Here is a 20,989-nt window from a genome sequence, read left to right on the forward strand (position 1 = left end):
ATTTTATAAGTAGATATAAAAGGATTTTCAGTTTACTTTTTACTGTTTTTTTTCTATTTCTAATAGGGACATTATGAACAATAAAGTTTTTTATCAGCATCCTAATCTTATGAGGGCACTAGGGATGCATGAGACTGTAATGGAAGTAATGGTGAATGTACTTGGAGGAGGAGAATCAAAGGTAATGTATAAGCTTAATATACGTTTAAGTTTTGGCTCTGACACCAGACAAAGCTGCTTATCTCTTGTTGAAGATTTGGCTTAATTAGGGATTCAAATGATTTGCAAAATTGCACATTTAACAACTGCACCCAATAAACCCAATCTATCAGTAGTTTTACTATGACATCAAAATAATGGTTTTATTCTGAAGAGAGGACCGAGTTCAGGTTGATGGTTTCATGGTCTTGAGTCTTAATGGAACTTAATGAGAACTTAACAGTAACTTAACATACATTCCATTAAAGTTTGATGATTCAGAACTGAGCAAACATTTTTCTAAGTCAAACATGAATATGTTGGCATATTGGGGCTCTGGGTGCACATCCAGTATCTCAGCTGAAGACCTACTGAAATTTTTTGCTTATCAAATAATTCCCAGTTAAGTTTTTCCCAGGTAGCAGCAGCAGATGATAAACTGGGAGAAAACACTTTATCCATGTTTATGCTAGCTGTCGTGTATTTCAGTTCATGAAATTAGATGCCCAACTTTTATTAAAATACAGGCTTAACAGGGGCAGTTTATTTTGTAGAACTACAATTAGCCCTAAACTAATGTCCCTTTATCCAACACTAATATGTTGTTTGAATTGTATGGTTTTAGTGGGAAGTGGAATTAGGCTGTGTGTTTGTAAATTTATCAACTATCCAGGTCACCTCTGTATATAAACTAGTTAGCAAACACCTGTACTTAGATGCACAATTACATGCTTATGTGATTTATTTCTCCATTTCTTCCCCCACCAAATATTAAGTACAATATACAATCCTGTTTTGCTGTGATAAAGTGAAGAAATATGTGCAAATGAAGAATGAAACTGCAATAGCATATTTTTGTACCTTCTCTTTCCAACCTGTCATTAAAATTAAGTTTACACAGGATAAATCTAGGAATGTGTACATTAATTGGCATACATTTCAATGTGTTAATATTGTCTAGTGTGCATTTATTTGAAACAATATTGAAATACATCACTTTAATTATTTCTTACCCTTTTGATTTCTGCAGGTAAGCTTCTCTAGAGATAAATGTAGAAATATGTTGAATAATAAGGAAAGGTGGTTACCACATCTAGTGAACAATGACTACTGAAACTACTTGTCAAGAGAACTTGTAGCATGGGCTGATCAAACATTTATGCAAGGAAGTAGTGAGAAAAAGGGGGAAAAGGTTGAGGCAATACTTTAATTTCATGTCACAGTTTAGTGAGGGATGAGCATGTAATGATGGAGAAGGTCAGCAAGCTTTATTAGCTGACATTAACTTGGTAATCTACCATTAAAAGATTTCAGAAAATTCGGCAGTAATTCTAAAGTTTGAAAACAGGGTTAGCAGCGGACTCAGTTAAGAATTTATTATCTAAGAGACAAAGTTGTCATGATCACTTTCGAAGAAAGGATTAATTGAATCAGTAGAGATAGCAGGCTTTCAAGATTTTTATTATTGACCTCTGCCTGAACACTGAGGTGTTATTCATAGATTACATACTCCTATACAGATTAGTCCTGTTGCAATGTAATCTTAAAAATAATTTTTGGTAATATCTTGCCCAGTTGTGGATTATTAATGAATAAATGGGGTCTAGGTGGAAGTTACTCCAGCAGACCATACATTTTGTCCAAAATATGCTTTGATCCCATGAAACTATAGAATCTGCATAAAAAATGAGAATATGCAGCAGGATTTTTCAAAGCAAAATTCAAGCATGATTTGTGAGGAGAAAGGGAAGAACATTCTGGAAATGTCAGAGAGCAGACTAGCAATAGAGTGCAAATATTTGATGTGATAGTTGGTTTTTTTTTAAGCCAATATCAGAGCCAGCTCTTCCCAATCCAGCCCTTTTTATTCTACTACGAAATTCTTAGGATGCTGGGATTTTATTGGTCATGGACTTAGAATTTTCCTTTGCTGAAAAATTTGCCAGAGTGCAGTGAAATCTTTAGTTGGCCACAATGACACTCTGTGATACCATAGCACAAGTTCTGTTCTTGCATTAATCCATTATTTGCATTCAAATGTCAGGGATGCACATGGAGAATTTGAATCACCTCTGCCAGAGAATTTTTACATTGGTTTGCTTGACAATAAAGGTCACATCCTTTGGTTTTACTAATGAGCCATCTCCTTTGGATGGAGATTATTTGGTTTACAATTTTTAATCTCATGAATAGTGGAACTGAGCTGAACCCTCCAGTTTTCTGTTATGACCAAACCTCAATGTGTCCATTTTAGGTGCTTCTCCCTATGATGGCTTCATTTTATAATGCACAGAACCAACTTTAATGGAGTCAAAGTTTAAGCAATCAGGATTTTCACTTTGATTGAATATGTATCTAGATATTTGAGTAGTTTTACAGAAAATTACATGAAAAAGCAAATTACTTTATTCTGAGGTTTTGTTATATATATACTATCCTTGCTTTTCTAATGTAGTACTATTTGTCTAGGAAATCACCTTTCCTAAGATGGTGGCAAATTGCTGTCGTTTTCTATGTTATTTTTGCCGCATCAGCAGACAGAATCAGAAAGCCATGTTTGATCATCTTAGTTATCTTTTGGAAAACAGCAGTGTTGGACTTGGTAAATATATATTATATTTTCCCTACAGTTCACTATACATTTTGTATTTATTGCTGTTAAATCTTTTTGGATTTCACAAATTACTGGCTACTTTGCATATTCATTCTAAGTTGTTTCAAGGCTTCCAACACCTCTTAATAATAAATTATTCCTATCTATTAGCATTATGTGTCAGCCATTGCATTCCCTGTCAGACCATTTATGCAGTATAGCCTGGTTAGAATGGATGTATTTTTACTGCATCCTCACATCCCTAAATCCTGAAAATGTATGCCTAGTTGACACATGGAGTAAAACTATAATGTATAATAAAAACAAGTGTGGTATTATTCAGATGATATTGACTCAACAAAATCATGGCTGTATACAGTATTATAAAATGTGGTTTTCAAATCTGAAATATTTCATTTAGCTACTGTATTTCAATAACAGGATGCTGTGCTGTTTTAACATGTTGCCAATTTCTGAAATTCATTTGACAGCTTCTCCTTCTATGCGTGGATCAACACCTTTAGATGTTGCAGCAGCATCAGTAATGGATAATAATGAACTTGCATTGGCTTTACGAGAACCTGACTTAGAGAAGGTAAACCATAAATAGTATTGTAGAATCTATATTTTAGTAAGTATTCATGTATTTCTTAACATACAGTCGCAGCACTTTGCATCCTGTTAGCCATGTAGTTTTCATATACAAGTGCCCCATAATGACAGGGTTTAGTTTCATCTCAAAGGCACAAAACCTTTGCTGGGAAGAGTAGCTCTATGAACAGAAAATGCAAAACTAGGAGGAGAGAAAGCACCCATTGTACAATTCATTAAAAAGTGATTACTAACATAAGAGAAAAATTAGAACTATATACAATTTCTAGAATAGAAATTAAGTTAGAAAAATAAAGGTGAAAGTAACTTCTAATACATTTATTTTTTTCTGTTGACTATCAGGTTGTTAATTCAGGTAAATACAAAGAACTATGTTTAAGCAGAAGGTTTTTCATAGAATTAAAGGGAAAGGAACTAAGACTACTGTGATAATGTGGACAAAAGGGCAGTCTGAGAATTATAGATGGAGACTTAAAGAGTCAGGATGGAGAAGGGAGGAAGATTCTAGGAGTATGAAGTGTGTAATGGGCATCTTCAAATTGGGTAACAAGTTATAAGATGACTATGGAATCTAGACATTGGTAAAATATGCATATATAGAGAGAGGGGGAGAGACAGGGGCAGCATATGCTTCTATTGTTTAATTTTGTCTTGTTCTTAGGTAGTCCGCTACTTGGCTGGCTGTGGTTTGCAGAACTGTCCTTTACTAATTTCTAAAGGCTATCCAGATATTGGATGGAACCCAGTTGAAGGAGAACGATACCTGGATTTCCTTCGTTTTGCTGTTTTTTGCAATGGTAGTGTTAACATATTTCAGTTTTTGAATAACCTAGTTATTACTAATGAATTATACCTTAACTACATTTATTAATGAGCCTGATGCTGCTTCTCAGGTGTGTTTATGATGTCATAGTTTGATCAATGTTTCCTTTTTAGCAATCTTCTTAAGTCACTATGCAGCACTGAGAGAAACCTTGAGAGAAAACTGGAAACATTCAATGAATAGCGTATCTTCCCTACCCAACTGGGGGTGACATGATAGCAGTGTTCTAATATCTCAGGGGCTGCCACAAAGAAGAGGGAATCAAGCTATTCTCCAAAGCACCCGAAGGCGGGACAAGAAGCAATGGATGGAAACTAATCAAGGAGAGAAGCAACCTAGAACTAAGGAGAAACTTCCTGACAGTTAGAACAATTAACCAATGGAACAACCTGTGAATGCTCCAACACTGGAAGTTTTTAAGAAGAGACTGGAGAGCCATTTGTCTGAAATGGTATAGGGTTTCCTGCCTGAGCAGGGGGTTGGACTAGATGACCTCCAAGGTCCCTTCCAACTTTACTATTATGATTATGACTTCTTCCTTCTGTGTTGAAAATCTGAGTGAAGCTCAATTTATCCATTTTTTTCTCATCTCACATTCCAGTACATGCCATATAACTTTGTTGATTTCAAATATAATTGTTAGGAAGTAAGAGAGAAGAGGCATGCATAACTTATAGTGGTGTTATCTGAGACTCTTTTGGATATTGACAAAGTGGATGGAGTTTCTCATGGGTTAACTGTTTAATTCAGTCCTTAAAGTCTGCTTTTGGGCTAGAGATAGTGGAGCTTCAGGCACAATATAGGTTCCTGCTAATATAGTTGTCAAATTTCAAAGTGAATAAAGACTATATATATTTCTTTCTTTATCATATGTTTATAGAAACTACTTCCAAATTTTTGGCTTCATCAAGTAGTATGGCTGCGGCAATATGGGGGCCGGGGAGAGTCTTGGGACCCAGGGGGATGGGTTAGGGATAGCGATCCCCACGGTGATTGGGAATGGCGGCAGATGGATGAGCAGAGGGCCATATCGTAATCTGGGATCACGCCCCCGCTATTTTCGAGCTGTGGCACGCTCCGACCCTCTGGCTCTCACCTGCTCTCCCGGGGAAGGGGGAGGGCAGACACCTGAGCTCAGGCTTATCTATTTAAATGCCAGGTCTGTTGTGAATAAAGCTCCCCTCATCCATTATTTGATCGAGGAGGAAGACGCAGACCTGGCGTGCATCACGGAAACTTGGTTGGGCCCGGAGGGAGGGGTCCCTCTGATTGATTTATGCCCTCCAGGTTTCTGTGTACTGCATCAACCTCGGGCTCAGGGTAGGGGAGGTGGCATGGCGGTCGTTATTAGAGAGATCCTCTGTCCACGGGAGACCACTGCCCCTCAGATAAACGGATGTGAGTCCCTCCTCTTAAGGTGGGGTCCTGGTGGTCAGTTGGGCCTGCTGCTTGCATACCTCTCTCCAAGCTGCGTAGCAACAGCTCTGCCCAGGCTACTTGACGCCCTCTCTGGATTGGCGGTTGAATTTCTGGGAGATTTTAATCTGCCTTCCCTGGGCGGTGCATCGGAGGTGGCCCGAGAGTTCATGGCTTCCATGATGGCCATGGACCTGACCCAAATTATTCAGGACCCGACTCACGAGGGGGGAAACACATCTGATCTTATTTTTATCTCTGGGCAGTGGCTTAATGGTCTGGGCGGGGTTACTCCAACATCTCAACCCCTTTCATGGACAGACCATTATCTCCTGCGGTTGGACCTCCGTCATGTCCCCCCCGCTGTCAGGAGGCGGAACTGACCAGATGGTTCCACCCCAGGTGCCTGATGGACCCAGATAAGTTCCAGATGGCACTTGGATTGATTCCTACCTCCCTCTCCCACAGCCCGGTCAAATCCTTAGTTAATGCCTGGCAACAGGCTGCTTCGGAGGTTCTCGACCGTGTTGTGCCTTTGCGACCTCTGACCCGGCGCAGGTCCCGGCTCGCTCCTTGGTTCTCCAAGGACCTGCGGGAGATGAAACGCCGGAGAAGGGGCCTAGAGAGCATTTGGAGAACCAGTCGGTCCGAGTCTGACCGAACACAGTTAAGATCCTTCTCTAGATCTTATCTTGTGGCAATGGAGGTGGCAAAGCGTGCTTACTTCACCACCCTCATTGCGTCCGCAGATAACCACCTGGCTGCCCTGTTTAGGGTGACCCGCTCCCTTTTAAATCAAGGGACGGGAGAGGACCCCTTACAAGGACGGGTCGAGAAATTTAGTAAATATCTAGTGGACAAAATTGCTCAGATTCGGGCTGGTCTGTACTCTGACTGGGCAGTATCTGACGAGAGGAAAACGATGACTTTGGCCGAGAACATTTGGGAAGAGTTTGATCCTGTGACTCCGGATGAAGTGGACAGGATCATGGGGAAATTAAGTGCCGCCACGTGTTTGTTGGACCCCTGTCCCTCCTGGCTGGTCTATGCATCTCGGGAGGTTACACGAGGCTAGCTCCTAGCAGTTATCAATGCCTCACTGAGTGAAGGGTACTTCCCTGCCGCCTTGAAAGAGGTGGTGGTAAGGCCCCTCCTTAAGAAACCTGCATTGGATCCAGCTATTTTAAACAACTTTTGTCCTGTCTCCAACCTTCACTTTCTTGCGAAGGTCGTTGAGAGCGTGGTGGCATGGCAGCTCCCTTTGGTTCTGGAGGAAACTGAGTATCTGGATCCGTACCAATCGGTTCAGGCCCGGGTATAGCACGGAGACGGCATTGGTCGCGCTGGTGAATGATCTCTGGCGGGCCCGAGATAGGGGTTATTCCTCTGTCATGGTCCTATTAGATCTCTCAGTGGCTTTTGATACCATCGACCACGGTATCTTGCTGCGTCGTCTAGAGGAGTTGGGAGTGGGAGGCACCGTTCTGCGGTGGTTCTCCTACCTCTCGGGCCATTTGCAGACAGTGTTGGCAGGGGGGCAGAGGTCAACCCCTAGGCTCCTTAGTTGTGGGGTGCCTCAGGGATCGGTACTCTCGCCCCTCCTGTTCAACATCTATATGAAGACGCTGGGAGAGATCATCCATGGCTTCGGGATGAGGTATCATCAATATGCTGATGATACCCAGCTTTTCATCTCCACCCCGAACCAACCCAGTGATGCCCTCGATGTGATGTCTTGTTGCCTGGAAGTGGTACAGATTTGGATGGGAAAGAACAGGCTCCAGCTCAACCCGGCCAAGACTGAGTGGCTTTACGTACCAGCATCTCGTTTAGTCCAAGAGGTTCCATCTTTGGTTATAGGAGGAGAGATGTTACCTCCCGTTGATAGAGCACGCAATCTAGGCATCCTCCTGGATTCACGACTCAGTTTTGAAGATCATATTGGAGTCGTGGCTAGGGGGCATTTGCCCAGATTCGCCTGGTACACCAGTTGCGCCCCTTTCTGGACCGAGATGCCCTACGTACAGTCACCCATGCACTTGTTACCTCCCGTATAGATTACTGCAATGCTCTCTACATGGGGTTGCCCTTAAAGACCACCCGGAGGCTTCAGCTGGTGCAGAGTGCGGCTGCACGGGTAGTGATGGGAGCACCCTGATACTCCCATATTACACCCCTCCTGCGTGAGCTGCATTGGTTACCGGTTGCCCTCCGGGTTAGATTTAAGGTGCTGGTACTTACCTTTAAAGCCCTACATGGCTTAGGCCCGGGATACTTGCAGGACCATCTGCTGCCGGGAACGAATTCCCATCGCCCAGTACGCTCACACAGAGAAGGCCTCCTCAGGGTACCGTCGGCTAGACAATGTTGGCTGGCGACCCCCAGGGGGCCTTCTCTGTGGGAGCGCCAGCCCTGTGGAACCAGCTCCCTCCTGAGCTTTGGATGGCCCCAGATCTCCAGTCATTTCGCCGCGGGCTCAAAACACTCCTTTTCCACCTGGCTGACCTGGACTGACAGGGATTTTAATTATGTTTTTAATTTTTTTAACTCTAATTTTTAATTTATTTTAATTTTAATTTTAATTTATTGTATAGGGGCCTTTAATTTTAATTTTATCTTAACTTGTGTATTTATTGTATGTTATTGTTGTTAGCCGCCCTGAGTCCTTCGGGAGATAGGGCGGCATATAAGTCCAAATAAATAAATAAATAAATAAATAAATAAATAAATAAATAAAGTAAGTAAGTAAGTAAGTAAGTAAGTAAGTAAGTAAGTAAGTTTCTATATGATTGTAGGAGAGAGTGTTGAAGAAAATGCTAATGTGGTGGTTAGACTGCTCATTCGACGTCCTGAATGTTTTGGACCAGCCCTGAGAGGTGAAGGTGGAAATGGCTTGCTTGCTGCCATGGAAGAAGCCATAAACATATCAGAAGATCCCACAAGAGATGGTCCTTCATCAACTAATGGATCCACTAGAACACCGTAGGTAGAATGGAAATGTTTATTCCCTGAATATAATTTTTCTATAGGGTTCATTGTTTCTAAAAGGAACTGTGTGATGCTGTTCTATGACAATAATAACATTTGCTTGTTTGAAACTAAAGCCTAATAAATTTCTTAAGTATAATACCTAATGTTAATTTGTGTGGAGAATGTTAATAACAATACATTATTTATGATACAAATGATAAGAATCTTCTGCTTACTACAAACTCTCAAGATAAGAGGAACATCAGCATATGGATTAAAAAAATTGCAAGTTTTGTATCCTGTTTATATCCTGTCTGTCCATCCATAAGTAGAACACAGATGGACAATAGAATATTTCATAGTGTATTTAAGGTAGTATGTAATCACTACCCCCACATAATTTATTTATTATTATTTCCATGTGTTCTAAAATACTTAGGGCATAAATCCTTTTCCGGAAGTGGATTTTTCTGTTCACCAGCTATCATAATTGTTGAGCAATAGTCTTCCTGCTGTTTTCAGAGAAGCTCCCTCCCTCCCCCCAAATCCCCCCAAACCAAAAAAACCCCATCAAACAACCCCCCCCCCCCATTTTGTATTATTTTAGACTGAGGGTTTAGAATTAATGTAAAATTTTCACTATAATCTTGTCTTGAGGATTTTCTGAGCATTAAAATCTATGTTTTAACTGGATATGCCAAGGCTTGAACCCAGGTCTGACTAAAGATAAATTATATAGGGGGGATTGTTAAAGATAAACTGTATGTTAAAACTTTTCAATTAAAAAAAAGATAAATTATATAGCAAATTTAATACAGAAATTTTTTATTTCTTCACTGTTTTTTAATTTCTTTGAAAAACTGAACAGAAGTGAAGTAGAAGAGGATGATACTGTTCACATGGGAAATGCCATTATGACTTTTTATGCTGCCCTGATTGATCTCTTGGGACGCTGTGCTCCAGAAATGCATGTAAGTATGTGTTAATATATTTAATTTAATAGCTGGAACAATAAGTGTATAATAGGCCAGAATACACATTTGTAGTTCATTGCTTGGAGAGTGTGGACTCCTGCATAAGGCAATCTATTGGTTGGTGGGTGAGAAAGAAGAGTTTCTCTTTTTCCCGCTTTTTTTTTTCTTCTGAGTGCTCTGTGTGCTATTCTGTGATTTACCTGATGATTTACCTTATGATGAAGTGATGTCCTGACTATCTTGTTTACTGTAAATATAGATGTTAAATATATTTATTTTTTATAAAACCACAAGTTCATGTCAGAGTGACCTCATTTGGACACCTGTTGTGCAATTCCCTGACAGTATGCATGTAATTACTATTTATTACTTTTGCTGAATTTATATCCTTTCTGTGTTAAAGAATAATGTGAACCATCATCCTTTTTCTGATTCAAGTATTCCTGAATTCATGAACTTGTGGGTGAGATAGTGGTACTCATGAACAAAAAGGTGTATCAGCAAATCCTGGGTAACATCATGGTTTGCAGGAATATGAAACAGTCAAAGGAAAAATAAAACATCTTCAGCAGGATCAATCCTATCTCTGCGTAGCCTAGTGATGACTTAATGTTATATATAAATAACTATTCTGTGAACCTCATGTTGTCTTTTGTGCTGAGACAGAAATCTTCAAGGTTCACATAAACATGCTAAAATTCAAAATGTTATTGTAGGTGGAATTTAGGAATCAACATACCTACTTGTCTCTCGAAAGTGAGATGGGCGGCATCGTATTTATATCTATATATCTATATATCTATATCTATTTCTATCTAGATATATAGCGATAGATAGATAGATAGATAGATAGATAGATAGATAGATAGATAGATAGATAGATAGATAGAGATAGATGGATAGATAGAATCTACTTCACCCCGTACCACAAAAACACTGACTATCCCCCAATGACTAAGATTCTTGATTGGATATTATATGTGGCAAAGAAAGAATATGAGTGTATATAGATATTTGTGTGGTGGTAGTTGAATGGAATAAAGTAACTTGAGCTGTAATAGAAACAATTCACATTGTAGATATTCTTCACTCATAGCAAAATTAAATATGTAATTTGATTTTTTATAAATGTGAATTTCTCATTTCTGTCTTTTTGACATAAATAGAAATGATTGTTAACATAATTACCTCTTCAGATCCTTCAGGGGAATATTTACCATGAGAACTGCACCACCTTTAAATAATAATTGGAATATGATATCAGGCCCATCTTTGAACAAATATTGAGCTCTATGAGATTTCAAGTTATATTGTGTTAATTTGCAGAATTATTATTTGGTGCACATGAATGTATAATTAGCTTATTAATAGAATTCTTATAAGGATATATCTGCATTGTTTGATTGCTACATTCTCATACAAGCCAGCTAAACGCTTATTGCCTTATCCCATTAGCTCATCCATGCTGGCAAAGGGGAAGCCATTAGAATCAGATCTATTCTAAGGTCCTTGATACCTTTGGAGGACTTGGTGGGTGTAATTAGCATTCCTTTTCATATGCCAACTATAGCAAAAGGTAAGAAAACTTACAGTTTTTCTTCCTATCATTTACTATGAGTGACTTGATTATTTCTTCTTCATGTGTGTAGAAATAATTGTCTCTCGTTCACTACCTCCCTCTCCCCCTTTTTCCACCCCAGATGGCAATGTTGTGGAACCTGATATGTCAGGGGGGTTTTGCCCTGATCACAAGGCAGCGATGGTATTGTTTCTCGATAGGGTCTATGGAATTGAAGACCAAGATTTTCTTCTACACCTACTAGAAGTTGGCTTTCTTCCAGATCTTCGTGCAGCTGCTTCATTAGATACGGTAACAAGTAACTTTTAACTCTCCTTAATTAGTGTTTTCTGTTTTATCCAGATTTATCCTTTGCATAAATTTTGATACTTTAAATACTTTTAAAAATGATGAGCTAGTGTTTTCAGTTAGGACTGAGTAACACTTTGGATTCAAAGGGAACAAAGTGTGGGAGCCTTCGTGTACCCCAGTCTTCAGTTCCTTAAGGCAACATGATTTATCTTGGAGTTCCATGCCTGTCTTTTGTAAGTTGCTATATGATTCTGGGAAAAGAAACATTTGGTTTCTTTTGACACTTGGGTCAGGTTTCAAGTTTAAAGTGAACACAATTTTTCAGTGTTAATTAACCTGAAAAAATGACATTTAGGTTTGTAGAGAGAAGGATGATTGTATGATATAATATTCCTGTCATGCAAATAGGCTTTGAAGTTGAAGCCTTGACATAGAAACGTAGACATCCGTTTTTTAAAAATAAACTGTAATTCAAACACAAATTAAACGTTCAAAAGAAATTACCACTGTCTGATTAAATATCTGATTGTTATTGCATAAGATGATGCAAAAATAGCTCTAATAATAGGCTAAATATAGAGTGTTGTGCCATCACTGCTGATTCAAAATGATTGCAATTTTAATATGGGAATAATAAAACAAATGATATGTTTTAATTATTTCTACTGCAGAAATTGGGGCAACCATGAGATAGTAGCTACAATATGCAGAAAACTGTATTGCCATCTAGTGGTCCTTCAGTGTTTGCATTTTTAATTTTAATAAAGACTGGAATAAAGAAAAAACATATAAAAATATATTTCATATTCTTAGCAGGTTTGAAAAGTCTTAGCTCAAACATACTGAGACTGTGTCATTTTTGTGCAGCAAAATATCTGAATTGCTATATAATTTGTTTTATAGGTTGCCCTGAGTGCCACAGATATGGCCCTGGCACTTAATCGGTACCTCTGCACTGCTGTTTTGCCTTTATTAACAAGATGTGCTCCTCTTTTTGCTGGAACAGAGCATCATGCTTCCCTTATAGATTCTTTGCTACATACTGTATATCGGCTTTCCAAAGGCTGTTCTCTTACCAAAGCTCAGCGGGATTCTATTGAAGAGTGCCTACTCTCCATTTGTGGGTAAGGATGGGTTAGAGAGCATGGATGGAGAGAGAAACACTAAAATTAAGGGAAAAAACTTCTGTAAGACATTATTCTTATTAAAAACTTAGATTACAATAGTCTAACCTAATACAAACTACACTTGGAGAGAATCGAAAAAAGTACAAGAAAAAAGAGAAAGAAAAGGAAAAGAATATAATAAAGGAGAAGAAAAGAAATATGTAAAGAAGAGATTTTCAGCTTTCATCACATCAAGTGTAAACAAACTTAATAACTTTTCACCCCCTATAAGGCTAAACAGATATATTTTCATTCCATATCATATCCCTTCTTTATAAGCAAATCCATAAAATATCTACTTTTCAATCCTAGTGTTAGCAAAAATTCCATAAAGGGCTGCTAGAATTTTTTTAAAAAGTTTATTTTACCCCTGATCAAATAAACAAACTTTATATTTCTTCCTTTTACTTTTACAGTCTTAATCTTTAATCAAATAATGTAGAATTTTAAGTTCTTTTGATTTCTTCAAGGTTTTAACAAGCTTCTTTTGTAAATCCAGTAGGAAAATATTTTCATAGCTAATAGCTTTAAGATGGTTAATAGGCCAGAAATGAATAGAAAGTGAGGCTTTCAAACTAAGTGTCCTTTAAAAGAATTGCAAGCAAGATGACCGATTCTTTCATCTTCCAGTGCTTAAACCCACAGAAAACTGCTGTCTTGCAGTCTCTTTACAAGAAGCAGTTGTCTGGAGCACATGTGGGTAATCTCCTGTCCTTTTCTTATCCAAAAAGTATCCAAGCAACGCATTTACTTTCCAGTTTCTTCATTTTTGACATGATCATCAGCTGTACTTTCAGAGACATTATTCAGTTCACCCTGCCTCCCTTGGAAGTCTTATAGGATATTATTCTTGAGGCTATTGCTTGTTTGAAAGAAAAACAAAAATAAGCTTTATTTAGGGAAAAAAACACGGTGATTGCATGACCTAACAAAAGTAAATAAAATGTAGAGTTCCATTGCTAACTGTTATTGTATCTGTTGAGCCAATTAGTCAGTAATTCCATGGATGCAGAAAGCTTGTGCAGGTGGAGTTGAATTCTAGTAGGATGTAGGATTGATAGTAGAATGAATTAACAGAGCAAAAGTATCTGTAATCACTTTAGCTACTAGCATGTAATAATTACCAGTATGTAATATTTACAATAAAAATATATTCCAGGACTGATGCAGCTAGAATACTATAACATTCAATAAAAAGTAATGTATGTAGGAGGTATCCTCAAATAAATAAGCATTTGCTAAGATAAGATATATAGTTAGTTGATTAGTAAACCATCCACAGGATCAACAATGAAAAAACGGTAGTTAAAATGCAAAATAAATTGTAATGTATCAGACACTGGTGGGAGTAAGGGCTACACAACTCTGATTATGCCTGCATGCCAGACTCCAAATATGAAATATAATTTAAGTTTTTGTTGTATTACCAAAAACAAAACATAAATTTTGTTAAAATAACTTTTCATACAAAAGGATAAGGGTGAAATAATGTTAAAAAACAACTGAATATGAATTCAGCATTTTTATTACCTCTCACATTGTTTTGTCCCACATTGTTTTTGTTCAAGCAAGAGTCTGAATATTAGAATATTTTATCTACATATTTCATATACTGTTATCTTTTAATCAGAAATACTGATTAAGCTTTTGCAGTGATTACAGATTACTCACTTGCATAATCACAATCATGGATACAAATCTAGTCTATGTTATACTGAAACTTTTTTTCTCCTGATAGTCAGCTAAGACCTTCAATGATGCAACATTTGTTGAGAAGATTAGTATTTGATATCCCTCTTCTAAATGAACATGCCAAAATGCCTCTTAAGGTAAGTTTGCTTATTATAAAATATACAGTTAATGTCATTAAGCATTACCTATAAGAAGAAACTGCTGTTGTTCTGATTTGCCTTTGAAGTAAAAATACTGGCCAATCATGGCCAAAATCACATCCATTATAATATTCAAATGAAATGTAGGATTATCACAAAAACTGTGTCATGGTTATTCTGTTTAAGAGATCTCTAGGTTCAGCTTTGATAGTTCAGCAGTGTTCTATAAAGCAAAACAACTCAGAAGGGTCAGTTGTGATTCATAGCTGGACACAAATTTAATATTTCTTCAACAGTACTTACAAAAAACTACACACTGTAAACATTGAAAACACAGACTTTGCCTAAGGCTTGCTGTATATAAAGGATGTGGTGAAACAGAAAATGAAGTAATTATCTCAGCTAGATTAACAGACAGGAGAAAATATTTGTCTTACCTTCACATATATAAGTTGTATGAAGGATATTTAAAAGACCCACTTCATTCATTATTTTGTCAATTCTCCCCCATAGTGTTTTGCCAAGAGATAGCAGTGATTAAAATGATTCAAACCTTATTAATTGAGAACTTGTATAGATTTGGAGATAATGTAGAGATATGGAAGCAATTATTTGCTTAACATTTAATTTAAAGAAAAACCAGCCAAAAGCATGCTAATGGTAAAAGGTAAAGGTTCCCCTGCACATGCGTGCTAGTCGTTTCCAAGTCTAGGGGCTGGTGCTCATCTCCGTTTCAAAGCCGAAGAGCCAGCGCTTGTCCGAGGACATCTCCGTGGTCATGTGGCCAGCATGACCAGATGCCAAAGGCGTATGGAACGCTGTTACCCTCCCACCGTAGTGGTCCCTATTTTTCTACTTGCATTTTTATGTGCTTTCGAACTGCTAGGTTGGCAGAAGCTGGGACGAGTAACAGCCGCTCACTCTGTTACGCAGCACTCAGGATTTGACCCGCCAAACTGCCGACCTTCTGATCGACAAGCTCAACGTCCTAGCCCACTGAGCAACCGCGTCCCTATGCTAATGTAACAATAGGTTAATTGTGCCATAATTGTTTGATTGGATTGAGATAATTATTTTAATCTTTATAGTGTTACTTACCTGCTGGAACATCTGTACCTCTAACATTTAAAGTGATTATATGCAACTTCCTGCCTGAATAAGCAGTGGCCTTTCAGAAAGCAAATTCTCATATTTCTTTTTTAGTTGCTGACAATTCATTATGAAAGATGCTGGAAATATTACTGTTTACCAGGAGGGTGGGGCAACTTTGGTGCTGCATCTGAAGAAGAACTTCATTTGTCCAGAAAGTTATTCTGGGGTATTTTTGATGCTTTGTCTCAAAAGGTAAAATTTTAGGATGTGATTTCTTAATATGTATTAAAAGTAAAGGTAAAGGTTCCCCCACACATGCGTGCTAGTCGTTTCCGACTCTAGGGGCCGGTGCTCATCTCTGTTTCAAAGCCGAAGAGCTAGTGCTTGTCCGAGGACGTCTCCGTGGTCATGTGGCCGGCATGACTAGACGTCAAAGGCGCACGGAACGCTGTTACCTTCCCACCGTAGTGGTCCCTATTTTTCTACTTGCATTTTTAATAATTTTACTGCATGATGAATATGGAAGGCTGCATATTAGAAAATAAAATTATAATGTTGCTTAAATATATCTTCTTTAAAAATTAATTAGCTAGCAAATTACTTTAATAAATGTTTATCCTACTCTATAACTTTGTTGCCTTTGATAGAAGAATTACATTAAATGAAAAACGTCATTTGTGCTAGCGGTGTGAGGTAGAGATGAATATGAGGGTGCTAAATATTTATAAATAAAAGTGGATTTCAATTTTTAAAATTCAATATATATTCCACTTTTTATTTGAGAGCACAAAGTTTCTTATATAGTGTTCTCTCTTCTGTTTTCTCCAATACCCTGTGAGGTAGGTTGAGCTGAAAGATGGTGACTGGCCTGAGATCACCCAGTGAGCTTCTGTGGCTGAATATATCATAAATAAATGCCACACTGGCTCTTAGAAATTCTTACATTGATTATTGTGGTTAATTTCTGGTGTGTCATAGGGGAAGATTCTAGTACTGAGCAAACTCAACTGCTAGTTAGAACTACTCTAGAATTAAAAACTAATGATTCAACTGACAACTGCAACTAAGTCTGCAGATTATTAAATGTTAAAAAAACCCTCTCAACATTTGAACTAAATGGTCATCTATCTTCAGACTACAAAGTATCTCATTTTTCTTTTTCATTTTTTTCCTGGTGGTGTCAATATTTGTTAAATACAACAGGGCTCAGCCTCTATAGGGAACATTATCCTGATAGATTTGATGGCTCTTGTCTTTAGTGCAGGGAAGGGAGTGTGCTGATTTCCCTTGGAAAGTGTGGCTTTGTTTTGGGAAGGATAATCCACATTAGTTAGAAAGTACGGTAGTTTGACTCGAAAGTAAAGTTAATTAATGGAACAATATAGTAATGATAGTGGTAATAGAATGCTGAGACTTTTCCCAGATAAACAGAAGTTGTCTTATTTTTTTACCAGGGTATTTTGCATCTTATTTTGTCTTTATAGAAATATGAACAGGAACTATTCAAATTAGCACTGCCATGCCTGAGTGCTGTAGCTGGGGCTTTACCTCCTGATTACATGGAATCAAATTATGTTGGTGTTATGGAAAAACAGGCTTCCATGGATTCAGATGGGAACTTCAATCCACAGCCTGTTGATACTTCGAAGTAAGGATGTTTTCATAGCCTGTATTGAGTTAAACATAACTTTTAAATAGAAGAAAATACATGTAGCTCAGGGTTAAACTATGGAGTACTTGTTGAGCTCTGAGCTTCATTATTTGCTTACAGACATTGGCTGCTGAAGAGGATGTGTTCTGATCTGTTTGTCTGTTGCCTAGACCAAGTTAAATCCAAAAATGCTTAAGAATTCCTGGAAGCTTGGGGTTCAGATAAATCAGCCATTAATAGACACATTGAGGTAGTCTACATTTATACAGCATTGAAAAAAATAAATTAAAAAAGCTAAGAAGGAGAAATCTTCACTAGCAATCAAGCAGAAAACAATACCCTAATTATGGAATTATACTCCCATCAACACTGGCAGGGCATGCTATTGTATGTAAACAGGGAAACAACAAAACACCCCCCCCCCATACACACACTGACTCACACTGCTGATGTTATGTAGGCAGGTAATAAAATGTCTGCAAGCAAACAAACCAAGCTCAGAGAGCAAAACAGACTTCATAACTTTTAAAATAATACGAAATGAATATAGTTATTTTAGTACTGTTAAAACATCTAGCTGTGTTGCTATAAGGAATGTGTCTGTCTTAAACAGGATTTCCAAGAAATCATTTTTCCTTAATTATTTGTTAGTGAAGATTGATTGTCAAATACATAAATATTTAAATGACTTAGGAAGAATATTTCACTTTTCTTTTCTAATCACAGTACAAAAAGTATAAGTCAATTGGCAATTTAAGTTTCCTTTATATTCAGTGACTGATTATTTCATTTTTTCAAAATTTCTATAAAATGATCTATTACCAGTTTTGTTCTCTGAAATAATACTAGAATTAGAGAAATGCAAATGCTGCTATAGTTAAATTATTTTAATGTCATGAAATACTTATCTTTGCCTTGTTCATTCTCACTCAGCATTACAATTCCTGAAAAACTAGACTACTTTATAAACAAATATGCTGAACATTCTCACGATAAATGGTGCATGGAAAAGGTAAAGTGTACGCATCATATGTATATTTATCATTTTGCTGGGATATATGTAAAACATTAGGGAATAAATCTTGCCAATGATCTGACTTTATTTTTCATTTCAGTATTCATCAGTATTCATGTTTATGTTGCATTAATTGAAACATTCTAATTCTTTAATCAGATTTTTAAATTTTTAAGTGCATTTACTTTCTCTAAGAGAAAGATCAGCCTTTTACATTTTACCCAGTTCCATTCAGTTAACAAGTTTATTTTAATAAGATATTTTTTGGTATCACAGTTATCATCATATATTTGGATGGCTGCATTTGCATGGTTGTCTTTTACGATGCCATTATTGTTAAAACAGATTAGATTTTTTTAATGGTATTTTCCCCAGTTACTTTCACTTGAAGAACATCTGTATCTTTTCTCTGAAGAGTTTGAAAAATGGAGACTGATACTGCAAGAGGTTACAATCGTTAGCAAAAAAATTTTTTTGCAATGCTTCAACATAACCTGTTCAATTTTTATAGTGAGCTCAAACATAGATATGCAGATTCTTAGTACCCTCAATGAAGATCCTGAAGTATATTTATTGCACTATATTCCCTTCCACCCATTCTTCATTTTACTCTACAGTCAGTTGTCATTCTGTGTCAGTTAAGCAGGCCGTTTTTGAATTTTTTTTAGAGTTTTTGCCCCATAACGTTTCTACACCTTTGGAAATTTTGGGGTCTGTGATGAATTAATTCTTCCCTCTTGTGCATGAGTGTTGATGTTTGGGATAAAGGATAGACACATTAAGTATGACTACATTATCAATTTATAAAACCGATTGCTATACAAGATGAAAAAGATTACATTGTAATATACTGTATAACACTTGTGAAACTAAAATTTGCATGACAAATTAAAGCCCAGGAGTTTTTAATTGCTGTTATAACAAGTATTAAGATCAGAAGAAAGTAGAAGAACCAAGATAAAATACGGGAAATTTCATTTGTTTCATGAGCTTGGTATGGTATATTGATAGCATGCAAAAAGAGCATCCAAATCATAAACGGCATCAATATTCTTGATCAACTTATCCCTTCCTTTTCTTTAAACTTTTGTCAGTTTGCAAATGGGTGGATATATGGTGAAACATGTTCAGAATCTTCCAAAGTGCAGCCATTAATGAAACAATATAAACTATTATCAGAAAAGGTAAGAAGTTCGCGTCAGATTTTGTTGTTATTGTAATCTTTTCTCTTAATCATTGAAGGTAGCAGCCAATTTTGGAGCTTTCCCAGAAATTAGAAAACTCCTTTAAGACTTGAAGAATATATGTTGTTTCTTCTGTCACATGTAACATTTTCAGTTGGAAAGGCAAAAGTAATAAATTCTGGAAAGTGAGAATTTTCTCCAGATTGTCTGCTTGTATCACAGCACAGGGCTTGTGTGAATTTTCTAGAAGTTCAGCAGAAAGACATATACCCAGCAAAAATAGTGATAGGAACTCTAGCCTCCATTTTGTTTCTCTTTTGCTTATTCCTTTTGCTCATCACTATGGAAGAGCTGAAGAGATTGTGTGTGATGGACTTACCTTGAGGGCTGTTTGCACTACAAAGGAGAGCAGTAAAGCTAGGTTTGAAAAGAAAACTTTACACCTATCATAATTTATCCTTTGGTCCATAAATCCTCATAGAGTTCATAAACATTGTAATCACAGGATAATAGCCTGTGAAGATGATTGTTGAACCAGTATCCATGTATTTTTCCTTAAACTGTATCTTACATTTGATCAGTGATTAAACACTTAAGTATTAGGTCTGGAAGTATATTTCCATCAATCAGTACTCTTTTAAGCTAATTCCAATCTATCCCCCTTTGTTGAGTAAATGCACTGCTTTCATATGCTTGTCATATCACTTGCAAATCCCATTTAATCTCATCAGCTTTTGGGGGTGAAAAAGTTATTTGAAAGGATATGTGGGGGCAACTATGCTGTCCTAACAAAATTGGCCACAACAAAATTGACAATAATATTTTCTCCATAAGATGCTATAAATTTCTCTTTTAAGTTGGGAATTTTCAGGTTGGTAAAGCATGGAGATTATATTCTTTCCAATGGATACTGATTTTTAGTATCCCTAACTTTTATCTAGACCCATACCAATCGGGTTTCAGGCCCGGGTACAGCACGGAGACGGCATTGGTCGCGCTGGTGAATGATCTCTGGAGGGCTCGGGACAGGGGACATTCCTCTGTTCTAGTCCTATTAGACCTCTCAGCGGCTTTCGATACCATCGACCATGGTATCCTGCTGCAGCGTCTCAGGGGATTGGGAGTGGGAGGCACGGTCTTACAGTGGTTCTCCTCCTATCTCCAGGGACGTTCGCAGTCGGTGTTGACAGGAGGGCAGAGGTCGACCGCGAGGTCTCTCGTTTGCGGAGTTCCTCAGGGGTCGGTCCTCTCGCCTCTCCTGTTCAACATCTACATGAAACCGCTGGGTGAGATCATTCGTGGTTTTGGAGTTGGGTATCATCAGTACGCTGATGATACCCAGCTTTTCCTTTCGACCCCAAACCACCCCAGTGATGCCCTCAACGTGATGTCCCGTTGCCTGGAGGCGGTTCGGGTCTGGATGGGGAGGAACAGACTTCAACTCAACCCCGACAAGACTGAGTGGCTTTGCATACCTTCATCCCGGGTCTATTCGGATATTCCATCTCTTTCTATGGGGGGTGAATTATTGCCCCCCGTAGATAGGGCTCGCAACTTGGGAGTCCTCCTAGATTCACGGCTCACTTTGGAAGA

The 20,989-nt window shown here is 37.7% G+C and overlaps 1 protein-coding gene across 1 annotated transcript in view; it reads left to right on the plus strand.

The window, feature by feature from the left end:
* The window catches only part of RYR2 (ryanodine receptor 2), a 329,037-nt gene that overhangs the window by 200,444 nt on the left and 107,604 nt on the right, over positions 1–20,989 (plus strand). Inside the window, exons 42-55 of the mRNA XM_083349904.1 lie at positions 67–181; positions 2,668–2,800; positions 3,283–3,386; positions 4,065–4,200; positions 8,438–8,624; positions 9,481–9,583; positions 11,042–11,162; positions 11,287–11,456; positions 12,360–12,580; positions 14,361–14,451; positions 15,658–15,798; positions 17,031–17,194; positions 18,131–18,209; positions 19,307–19,396. Coding sequence (XP_083206030.1) covers positions 67–181; positions 2,668–2,800; positions 3,283–3,386; positions 4,065–4,200; positions 8,438–8,624; positions 9,481–9,583; positions 11,042–11,162; positions 11,287–11,456; positions 12,360–12,580; positions 14,361–14,451; positions 15,658–15,798; positions 17,031–17,194; positions 18,131–18,209; positions 19,307–19,396 — 1,855 coding nt within the window. The remainder of the gene's footprint in view (positions 1–66; positions 182–2,667; positions 2,801–3,282; positions 3,387–4,064; positions 4,201–8,437; positions 8,625–9,480; positions 9,584–11,041; positions 11,163–11,286; positions 11,457–12,359; positions 12,581–14,360; positions 14,452–15,657; positions 15,799–17,030; positions 17,195–18,130; positions 18,210–19,306; positions 19,397–20,989) is intronic.

The sequence above is a fragment of the Vipera ursinii genome (assembly GCF_947247035.1).
Source record: "Vipera ursinii genome assembly, chromosome: 1".
NCBI classification, from domain to species: domain Eukaryota; kingdom Metazoa; phylum Chordata; class Lepidosauria; order Squamata; family Viperidae; genus Vipera; species Vipera ursinii.